This window comes from Oryzias melastigma, linkage group LG23 (assembly GCF_002922805.2).
Source record: "Oryzias melastigma strain HK-1 linkage group LG23, ASM292280v2, whole genome shotgun sequence".
NCBI lineage: Eukaryota > Metazoa > Chordata > Actinopteri > Beloniformes > Adrianichthyidae > Oryzias > Oryzias melastigma.
In genome coordinates this window covers 15,784,462-15,796,416 of record NC_050534.1, presented here as the reverse complement: position 1 = coordinate 15,796,416, position 11,955 = coordinate 15,784,462, and the positions used below count along the sequence as shown (strand labels likewise).

At 36.6% G+C, this 11,955-nt stretch overlaps 1 protein-coding gene across 5 annotated transcripts in view; it reads left to right on the top strand.

Moving 5' to 3' along the window:
- Positions 1–320: 320 nt before the first annotated feature.
- uhrf1bp1l (UHRF1 binding protein 1-like) overlaps positions 321–11,955 on the top strand; it is a 36,848-nt gene continuing 25,213 nt past the window's right edge. For 2 of the 5 annotated variants that reach the window (XM_024286269.2, XM_024286260.2), the window contains exons 1-2: positions 327–902; positions 10,980–11,142. In XM_024286269.2, coding sequence (XP_024142037.1) covers positions 859–902; positions 10,980–11,142 — 207 coding nt within the window. In that variant the 5' untranslated portion in view covers positions 327–858. Of the gene's footprint in view, positions 903–10,979; positions 11,143–11,955 lie in introns of all 5 variants that reach the window. The other 3 variants (XM_024286234.2, XM_024286244.2, XM_024286251.2) reach the window with 3 other exon arrangements.

Sequence of the window (11,955 nt, the reverse complement as noted above, 5' to 3'; positions counted from 1 at the left end):
AGTAAATAAATACGTAAACTCACAGGTAAACATTACCTTTCTGTAAAAGAAGAAAAACAAGTCTAATAAAAAATAAAAAAAATAAGATGGAAAAGTAAGAAAATTTGTGTTTGATAGATGTTTATTCTTTATTGCAAGAATGCTCTTTGACAAAAAGTCTTAAACCACTAAAATGTGACACATTAGTAGAGATTATGCATCTGCAACCATGACACTTGTCAAACCTATGCAAATTAAATTATTCACCTAGTGACTTTTTATCACTCAGAACAAGAAGCAACATCAGTACAAACAGTTTTAACACTGATAGAGAAGATTCTTTTTTGTGTGCTAAAAACAAATTTCTCATAAATATATAATAATTTTAAATTAAAACGCTCGGGCTTTTGAATTATTTAATACGAAGGGCATTGTTTGAAATTAATTGATTAAAACACGTTTTCTAACTGTTTTGAGAATTTCCGAGCAGGACTTGAACGCATCGCAAGGCTCCGCCCCAACGCCGTGTCAACAGCCGCTGCTCCTCCGCCGCGCCGACCAGGTGTGCGGTGAACGGTCCAGCAGAGATCCTCCTCGCCGTCCCGGAGCCTCGTCACTGGCGTTTCTGCCTGAGATGGCCTCCCGGATAAGCTTTGTGTCGGGCACCAGCTGTCCCCCGGACGTTTTAGAATGCTGCGTTCACGGTCCCTCTCATCTCTAGGAGGATAACGCGGTTTTTTCGCCGCCGAGACGATGAAGACATCCCCACGGCGATGAGAATTTGAGCTGCTTTTATTTTTATAGGTCGAGTCGGAGAAGCTAGCGTTTAGGCTAGCTTACACCCGGCGGCGGCGACTCTGTTATCGGATTATCCTCACCATGGCTGGACTCATCAAGAAGCAGATCCTGAAGCATCTCTCCAGGTCAGTCAGGACGCTAGCAACCGGGATTCAGCTAAAATTTGGGAGACATTCAACAGTCAAGGATATTTTTTAATCAAATGTGACGTTTATTATTATTATTTTTCATATAAGAGCAGGTGGTAGAAGAGCCGCGGCTTTTAGAGTCGACTCACGCTGACTGTTGGCGTCAGCGGCGGGTTTCGTGTTGATGTCAGCCTCATTAACTAGCTAACATGTTAGCTTGTGGGTTAGCCGGTGACGGCTAATCCCTGGATACTCGATGAGGCAGGTTGAACCAGTCACGCTGCAAAACAACAATCTCAGCTTTCCCCTGCAGCCAAATATTAACCCAGACTGTAGTCACTTGTAAATAAAAATATTCGTGACTTATCAGGTCTATTTACTTTTGTCCTTATGGAAAATTAAGTAAGTAACAAGTGCTAACATTAATTTATACAGTTTAATTTTATTTTCTACATAAGCATTGGTTTTCAAGCTTTATTTTGAAAATGATTCATTTCCGTTTTGATCCATTTTTTTGTTTACAATCTTTTATAAACAGGAAAATAAGATGTTTTTTAATCTATATACCTTAGAATGGCAATACAACATTAAAAATAATAGAAATTGTTTAAAAAATTAACAAATTATTGTGACATTTAGTAAAAAAAGCAGGGAATTTAAAATAAGTGGTTAAAAATATGTATGTAAAAAGAGATATTTTTAAAAAAAATTATTAGCTGTGTTAAACCAGCCTTAAATAAAAAAAAGTACGTTTTTTTTATTTAAACATTTATAAGTTTCACTTTTAGTATATTTATCTTAATTTTTGTCAGTCGTGTCATGGATAAAACTGGCTTTAAAGATCCAATGAAAGTGGGGTCATTTTTCACAATAGAGGACATTTATATATAAAAATACACTTTTAATGAGTTTTTCTTTATTCAAATCGTTGTGAATCAGATGCAAAAAAGCTATACAAAATATATTTTTATGGAGGGTAAAATATTGAAAGTTATTTAGTGTTCAAGTTGATTCATTCTGAAATAATATTCCTGCCTTTTTATTATTCAGAATTACGTTAAAAAGTTACTATTTTTAAAGTTTTAAAAATTAGCATTCTGATAGCTTTGTGGACGATTTTGGCATCTACTGAGATCAATTTCAGCGTCTTCAGCTATCAGCACTAGCATTTTCAGCGGCCAAATTCATCTTACAGCATTCACACTAGCATCATATCTAGTTTATAAAGTAAGGGATTTAAAAAAGTAGTTTTAGTGTGTTCAATAAATGTTTGTCCTGTTCGGCCCACGACCTAAGGTGTGTTTTGGCCCCCTGTGCGATTGAGTTTGACACTACGGTAAGCCACAAGCTCCATTTCAATGCATCCGCTTGCAGATGACTAGATCTTAATTTTCCTCATCTGAGCTGGTATCTGGCTCAAAACTGTACGGATGGATAGTTCCAATGTTGCCATTTTTGTTGCACCGGTAATGTTATGTTGGGGGTGTGAGGGCTCTAAGCTAGTGGGAAAGGAAGTAAACAGATGGATATTTAATTAAAAATATGCCAATTTGGAGGTGATTTATTTTTATTTTTTTTAACAAACTACTGCCTCTCTACAGAAACTATGTCCTAGAAAATTACGTTTTTTTATTTTGGCTAAAAATGATATGATAAGAATAAAAAAAAAAAAACCCCACTGGGAACACTTTTAAAGCCTATTAAAAGATAATCCAAGTAAGACTTTATTGAACAAAACACTAAACTGCAGTTTGTGTGATGGCGTTCTGCAGCTGTTGTAGTGTTTGTCCGCTTGTCCTTGGCAAATTCTCATCAGCAAAGACCAAAAAGTCCTGATTGTCTTTGGGTTTGTCATAATGCTTGCTGATTGGTCCGTTTCTGAAACTAACACAGACCAGGCGACCAATCCTAGTTTTTTAAATCGGTGATGTCATGGTAGAAGTGCTGGGTGTCAGTGACGTTACCTCATTTACTCACACAGCACACCTCATTGTCTGTGTCACTCTGTTCGTTTACATCATAGAGTTGATTCAGCATCACCCAGAAATAGATCCATCGTGTTTATACCCGCCGTAAATGTGCTTACCCAGCTACAGAGCCTGCTTTGGGTGTCAACATCAGCTCAACCTCCAGGCCTTCGTGCTGCAGAGGACACACATCCTCACAAAGCTGTTTGGAACCGTGGCGAGATTGTTAGCAAGACGCCGCCGCAGGTCGCGTCCTTACACTTGACCGATCTCAAAGTCGACAATAACTCTTTCCCCTCTTGGCCAACACAAGCGCCCTGGAGCGTGCACGGCATGTTGACGCTCATGCTTCCAACAATGTGAGCTATTAAAGGAAATGTCTGAGTTTGCATCCGATTGAGAATATTCTAAGTAGCAGCATGCATACGGACGTCGATCAATAGGTGTTTCAAAGAGGATCAAATTAAGGTTATTCCCCGGGGACGAGTTGACACAAACTGTGTGCGTTTGTGTTACATTGGACTTTGGGTATCGACAGCACTCTGGCTCAGGCCCAGACAGAGCAACGTACTGATAGAAACCAAACATTAAACAGGTAAATGTGTTTAGCAAAAAAACTAAAGTGAAGTCCATTAGGAAATATAGGGATGGGCGATATATCGACGCCAATATCAGACGATATTTGGATAATTTTCATTTATACACTATTTTAACGTTGTGTTAAAAAAGTGAGAGATGTTCTAACAATTCAGAATGTTGTCTATTTCTTATAAAATTCCCATCTTTTTGATGTTTAATCTTAAATATTATTTTGGTAATGCAGATGTTTGACGCTCAGTAAACTGTTGGATCAAGTAACAAACCAAAGTTGGCAGTTGGTAATCAGGTCAGGAATCAGTGACACCAAAGGCCACTGTACTAGAGTGTCAGTGACAGTTCTGCTAAATAACTGGAAGTTTTCATTTACTGTATTTTAATGTCCTTTAGTGCAGGTTGCTTCACTATAAGCAGCAATGCTGTTTGTTGTAAAATTGCCTGGGGACATTGTGCACTGGACCTCAGGGATGGAAAATGTCCACATTTCAGAGAATAAAGAGCTTTTCCCCAGCAGATTTTACTGTATTTGCAATGGAAGCAGACATGGAACATTGCAAGGAGCCAATTCAACAGTTGTGTGGACTGTAAACAGTTTTTTTTTTACTGTGTTGCAAAGGTTCAAAGGACTTTCTATGTTTCATGTAATCATTCATGCATATTTGTTTGACCTAATACACAGCTGTTTGAATTCATTTTTGTTTATTGATGAAGAACCAGTTCTTAACTGACAGTTTCACAAAGAGTTCTGCAAAAAAAAAGAAAGTTGTTTGATTAGTAGTTAGGATATAACAATCGTGATACATCATCAATAGCAGCTGGTCTCCATTAGTAGCTTCACTTCGAGTATCCGATAGCAGCTAGCTTCACTACCTTCACTCCAATGGTATCGGTTTTCCAATAGCGGCCGGTATCTAATAGTAGCTTCACTCTGATATTGGCTGGTCACCAATAGTAGCTTCACTCCATTGGTCAATGGTCTCCAACAGCGGCTGCTATTTAATTATAGCTTCACTTCGATAGTGGCTGGTCCCCAATAGTGGCCAATCGCCAATAGCAACTTTACTCCAATGGTATCTAGTCTCCGATAGTGGCTGGTCGCCAACAAGTAGCTTCTCTCCAATGGTAGCTGGTATCCAATAGTGGCCAGTATCTAATAGTAGCTTCACTCTGATGGTAGTTGGCTTCCAATGGATGCTGGTCTCTAGTAGCAGCTGGTCTCCATTAGCGACCAGTCTTATATAATTGCCTCTGTGTAGTTTTCCAATGACCAACGGCTTAGAGGTTCGTGGAAAGGGGTGGTAAGACCATGAAAATTGACTAGTACTTTCTAGTATTTTCTTTTTTAACACATCAGTTCTCTTCTTTGACCATAGAGGAATTGTAGCTGGACAGAGTACATAATAACGTAGAAAAAACTGTGTACCTTGTTGCTTTAACTATGGTATCACACTGTATTTTACAGCCAATTGAGCCCGTTTACGCTCATCAACCATTAAATCCATTAGTGTACATTTTCTATTATTTATAACCTGGCTGGAAGTGATGAAAAAACGTGATGCCTTCAAAATGTTATTTTGAAAAGAAACCCAAAATGCCATACTTTTAACCATACTTTAGAACTGAAGATCTAAAATTACTTTAAAGTAACACAGTGTTTTCCACTGCATCTTTGTAACACTGATTTCTATGGTGGGACCACATAATTCCCACCCATCGCCACATTGGAATGCAGTCATTTTAATAGTTGGTTACACAAATCAGGTTAGAGACGAGCTTTCACCAAATGACTTTGTATTAAAGGGAATGTTATCATTGCCTAAAGAGTTGGTGACCTGGGAGATTAAGGTTCTAATCAGGCTGGTGGTATGTGAGAGCCTTTAAAGTTCAGCCGGTTTGACCCACTCAAACCCACACCACTTTACAATTTCAGATGTATATTTCTAAAGTTCTGCGATTAACCAGATGTGTTTTATTTATTAGTTTATGATTCCATAGGTGGATCCTTTAGGGATCTGTCAATCATTGCGGTAAACCAAGCGCTCTATGTCTGCTGCCATGGCGACGTGTCGTCTGTTTGAAGCTTTTGGGAGGTTTCGCACTCATTGCAGCTTTGAAAATGGCTCCCTCTGTTTCTCCTCATCTCCTCACATTCTGCTGCAGTCGGATGATGCACCACACAGATGAACGCTGCACTTCTCTGTGTTTGTAGGATGGCTATTATAGCATGAGTCATGACTGAGTGCTGTGTGGAGGGTGTCTGTGAAGGGGGTTTGTGTTGTGTGTGTGACAGTGACATGTATCCTAGTTTCTTCTAGATTTTAGCAGTCTTTCCTGGTGTATAATCTGGGGTTGATTGTTCTGCCTTTTTTTTAACCTATTTGCCTCCACCTACACAGAATCATAAACATTTTACAGACTCTATTTGTGCTGAATACTGTATGTGAAAGTGTTGAGGACATTTTTCTTTTTTAATGTGCTGTTGTAATTCAAGTATTGAATAATATTTAATTTCTGGATTAAAAAATGTGTTACAAAATGCAAATTTGTCTTTTTTAAGGTTTGTTTTAGACCACTAACCGGTTGGATGTGCTGTGTTTGCATTCAGAAACCTATATATAGATATATTTTTACTTTTTCTACTCAAAAAAAGTTTTCATATTACTCTTTGGTCTTTAAACCGGGTTGTAGATTTTTAAAGAAAAAAAGACTCTTTAAACTGTTTCTCATATGTAAGCTTTATATGAAAAATTCAAAGTTTTTCCAATATTTTTAGAGTTAAAAATTTAACATTTCCCCAAAAAAGCCACACTTTAGGTCGACTTTTTTTTTTTTAAATTTCCAATAAATGTAAAAAAACACTAATGTAAAGTGCATAAAATATATATATTTGACATAAACTCATTTTCTAAAGTGAAATAAAGAAAAAAAATCACAAAAAATCTTGACCAGAACATTTTGATCATATTCACTTTTAATATTTTATTATTTATTACGTTTTGTTCTACATAATGCGTGTCCATTTTCTCTATCAAAATTAAAATTTATCTCTGGCACTTCAAAATAAAAATGCATGAACAAAGTAATAAATTATAAAGATAAAAAAAAAAAATTCTTATAAAACAATACAATGAAAATTTAGTTTGAATAAAATTTCTGTTTTATAGAGCAGCCTTCATGATCATGCTGACCTTATTATTGAGATCACATGCTTTTAATTTGAAAGGCTGAATCCCCCTAAACATTACCAGAGTTGGCATATTATGTTTTTTATGGTAAATAAATGTTAACATAAATTACTCTCATTGTGACAGACAAAAATATTTAAAATTATACATCTATTAATTTTGTTTCTTGGGTTTGTCTCGTTTCACATTTTCCACATGGCTTTCTAAGTAAAGTTGTTCTGCTGCTTGAGTCACTGAGGCCATTTTCCTCCAGGTTAATCCCTGACTAGCATCATCAGACTCGGCCTCAAATTCATCATCAGAGTCTGGAAAAACTCTGACTAAACCAAAGACATGAGCTCATAGTTGAACAAGCTCAAGTTGATGTTCAAGTAGTGGTTTTATTGATTTATTTTTAACCACACTGCATAGAGACTTTAAAACAAAAGCTCTAGTTGCACTTGGAATTTGAATCTATGTCTATGTTTGTCCTGACTGACTGGTTATGCTCTGGTTAGAGTGAAACCATCTAAAAAATGTTGGTCTTGAGTCAAAGGCCACATTCCTGCTCAAATCCAGTTTTGAATTACTGGAGAGTTGACTAGTGACACTTGTGTCCAAATTCACTCACCAGTTCTGGTTCGTGCACTATATAGGGTATTTCAAAATCCAGTTCCCTACAAATTTTACCAGAAGTTTCTACTGTCTACATCAATGCCATTGACTGTATATGAGAAATGGATTACTTCCACCTCCGAACAAATTAAGTCATTTTCCTTTTTTTTTTCCACGAAACGGACATCCCTCATGTTGGAGCCTGATGTTCTTGAAAAGCAGTGATTGGTCAAAGTCTGTCTGAGTTGACATTTCTATGTCTTCTCGCCAATCAGGAGTGAGCGGAGCTACTGTAGCCATCCGATGATTGGCAGAAAGCGATGACGACATTAGAAAGCGCCAGTATAGCTCTCATTTAAGCTAAAGTTTCCAACGTTTGTAAGCCAAAAATGGCTGAAACAAGTTGCGCAAGTGAGATGACTTTAAAATGTACTTTTAACATCATATCTGGCATTTATATTGAACTTTATAGTCATTTGGACGTTAAGGAGTAGTGAGTGTATTCAGACACTGACTTTAAGTTTACTTTTCTCAATTTTTTTTTGATGGATGAGTCTTGTCAGATCTGGATATAGACGGTTGGATTATGATTATCAACACAAACGGATGCAACAAGATTATTGCTAAACCTTCTAAGTTCTTAAGATTCTAGATTAATTTTTATAACTTGGCTTGAATAGCACTAATGCGTATCAAACTGCTGGTAGTTCTGTTAAACGATCTAATGTTTGAGCTTTAAATTAGAATATTTTGTCTAAAGTTTGAATGTTGTTAATATGATTAATATTTTAGATAAAAAGTGGGCGGTCCCTCATTATTTCCAGCACTAATCTCTTTATTGAACTGGATTTGGTCCAGTGAACTCAGTTCAGTTGACGGCTCGAGCCGTATTGGAACCAGAGAGGAAACAATCGTCCAGTCTAAACCCGATACTCTAGTAATCCTCTCCCTGTCGATGCTATGGTCTGTGATGACGAAGGATTTTCCATCCAAATGTGGTTTATTTGGTTTTTAAATCTAAAAACCTCCATTTTTGACTACACTTGAGAGTTTTTGTTGGAGTGAGGTAAAAGGAGAGGTCTGAAGGCCAAATAAGGCACCAGAGAGCGAGCCAAAGAAGCTGCCCTGCAGCCTGATACTTGATCAGCAGCAGGAATTAATATTTCACTGGTCACAAGGCTAAGAGGCTCCTGCACCTGCATCACTCGGAGTGCTTACTGAGCGCGCTCCTGTCCCGGGGCATGCTTCCACGTCGCAGTATTTGTGTTTTGCTGGCTGTAGCTCTTTTTGAGTCTTGTTCTGCCGTGTTTATGCTTCTGCTGCTGCATAATTTATGGGGATCTTGAACTGGAGATGATTGTAACGAAGAATGAGAGGAGGGTGACGTCAGTTTGACAGATGCAGCCTTTACTGGAATATTCTGACAAGCGAAAAGAACAAGTTCTTTCAGACTGCAGTTACGCACAGCGTGTACTTTCTCCTGGCTCCTGATATCTTCTTGACAATAAAAGACCAAAGAACACTAATCTATTGTACCTCTGACCAAGATCCGGTTACCTACTAACTTCATAAGATCTTTATTTCATATATTTAGATATTTTAGGTTTCGAAAATTTAATTGATAGTATTTTTTGTCTATAAATGCGTCTCTTTACAGTCTGGTAGTACCCACAATATTAAATATAAGTTAGAATCTTAAGACACTTGAAAATTTAGATATAAATACTACTTCCTGTTTAAGGTTTTAACACATAAAGTTACATTTGCCAAAATATTTTAATTTGAGTTGGGGAATAAAAATCAAACAATAATTTTTCTTATTGGAGTATAATGTTGGTAAATAATCCAGATTACATTTTAAAGGGTTTTTCTTGATCATGTTGATGCTTGTAAAGCGATGCTGGAGAAACTGGACACTGCGAGAAAGCAACCCTGGGACTTTCCGGTAAAAAGCGTCCTTTAAAAACAAAAGTAACTGAAGCTGGGTCGGTTCTGCTTGATGGTTTTGTTTTATGGAAGCAAGTCAAACCCAAATTACTGAATGGAAAGTCTTCCAACTGTAAAAAAAAAACACACTTGCACTTTGGTTCCAAAAACTTATTTTTTTTGGTCTAGCTCACTGCTCTGACAGAACTGTATAAATGCAACTTAATATTGGAATGCGTTTTTTATTACATGTGGTCAACAAACCCTCAGCTTTAGAACCGCTTATGGGCTCGTTTCAGCAACTTTAGTATCATTTATTCCACTTCTTTTTACATTTTCACAAAAGTCTGACTACATCAGAGCAGCAACATAGCAGCTAAAATGACGAGTCACATGACCACATGCTCGGTCCAGCTTTTATACAGTTGATTTGGTTTCTTTTGGAGTTTTGTTTTTGTTGATAAGGAATTTTTGACCTTTTTTTGTACAAATTTAGAACGATTTACAGTAAACTTGAGACATTTTAAAATCATTGACTGTTATGAGAACTGGACTGAGAGGACAGACAAGTGTGAAAGAGGCGAGGATAACTATTTGAAAAATAAAAGATAAAAAATTGTGGATTCTAATAAACAGATATTACATAGCCATTATATTTGTCACAGTAGCCATTCTTGCTCACAAAAACAACTTCTTGAAAAATCACAATTTTTTTACTAAATTTTTCTAATCAGATCCCTCAACTTAAAAAAAAAAAAAATTGGTCTGATGTGAAACGTTCAAAACACGTGGTGGACAGACTCTCGCTTTCAAAGTGGTGTGTTCTTCCAAGGAGCTGATTGAGAGTGGTTGCCATAGAAACGATGACTCTAACTGACTTAAACCAATCTCTGCGTACCGTCTCCAACATGAGCGATGTCTGTATCGCACAAAAAAAGGCGACTGAATTGATTAATTTTGTTAAAGCATTTTTATACGTGACCTCACACTCACTTGGTCCAGTTCTCATATACAGTCATTGTTTAAAATCAATGGTTTCTCCAGGGTTATTCTACAGAAGTACTAAAATTTACCCTTTTTGTGATATTACAACAGTATAAATCATAGACAGACTCGTTTAATGGTGGGAAAATTGTAATAATTAAATGATCAATAAGGTCAAACCCTTAACTGTTATGTAATAGAGAGTAAATCAACTTTATTTATTTTTTTTTTTAAATGACATGGGTAGGTCTTTTATTTTGTAGTACAAAGACTAATTATTTTTTTCTTTCATTCTTAAACAGGAAGTCGAACACTGGACACAGATTGAGAATGTGCAGTTAGTCTGGAAAATTTGAGCCCCTTTCCTGCTGAGATTCAAGGGTCAATAAGCCATTTTAATATCCAGGCATTCTGCTAAATATTAACCTGGAGTCGGTCGTTCGCATTAGGCTTCAAAGATAAGGCGTCTGTGTTCAGGGAAAGCAAACAGACCAACAGAATGACGACAAGTTACCTTGAGACAGAGATTATCCTTGTCAATATTGATTCACACTTAAAACTTTGACACCTTATCCTAATCCAGGTTTAGATTTGAGGAAAATCTTTCAAAAATAATTATACATATCTCTATTTGATCCCATTAAATGGATTTCCTATTTACTTACATTTTTTATCGTCGACTCTTGTTTATATGGCTATTACTCCAACATTTTGAACATTTTGGTCTCCTCAACAAACAGGAGTTTTGTTTTTTCTCAGTCTTCGTGACTCTAAATACCGTCTGCATGGAGGATTCACGTTCCGTTCTCTTTGAATTGCAGGTTTGCGAAGAACCTGTCTCCAGACAAGATCAACCTGAGCACGCTGAAGGGAGAGGGCCAGCTCACCAACCTGGAGCTGGACGAGGAGGTCCTCCAGAGTCTGCTGGACATTCCCACCTGGCTGGCTATTAACCGGGTTTTCTGCAACAAGGCTGCCATCAGGGTGAGGGCCTCTGAATGAGGAGTTTTTGTGCCACTCCTGCCAAATAGAAGAGAAATTGAGTTGAAGTGTAGTTTTAGGTTGTTCTAGAGCACATTCTTAAGAGTCCAGGCAGATGTTTCTCCTTGAGTTTTCTCTGCTGGCTCCATCTCAGGTCAGCAACTTGTTCAAGAAGAGGCGCAGACATATGGAGCTAAATTGGAGCCAATATTATTTGAAACTCAAATAAAACAAATTGAAAAAAAATATTGGTGTTTGGCCAAAAAAAATGTAAATGTTTGAATTTTTTTTTTTGGTATTCTGAAATAAACTTCTTCTAATTTTCTGTTTTTTATAGGGCTAAGTATCGATTATAATTTCCAGAATCGATTCGATTCCGATTTTTTTTTTTCGATTACTTAATTCTATTTTGAGTTTACAAATCTGTTTAGAAATACATAACTAATCTACTATATGTTTTGAATATTTTCATATTAATCTGATATAGTTCACATACTGTAAAATGTATCAGTGAAATAATGAGAGAGTTAATAGCAAAAAAGTTTGGAAAATTAATATCTGTGAGTTTATAAAGAGGTTAATTTATTCAGCAATGGATGTTTAGGTCGACTGAGTGTTAGCATTAGCCGTCCTATGGGAAGTTCCATTAAATGTTAGCATCAAGCTAGCCGACTTTAGCATTATATGCATTATCGATTTATATTTTTATGAATCGATTATTGATCTGTTGAGCTTAAATCGATTTTATCAACCCAGCTCTAGTTTTTTAGGTTTCAAAACTCAAAATTTCAATTTCAAAACTTTTATTCAGTTTCA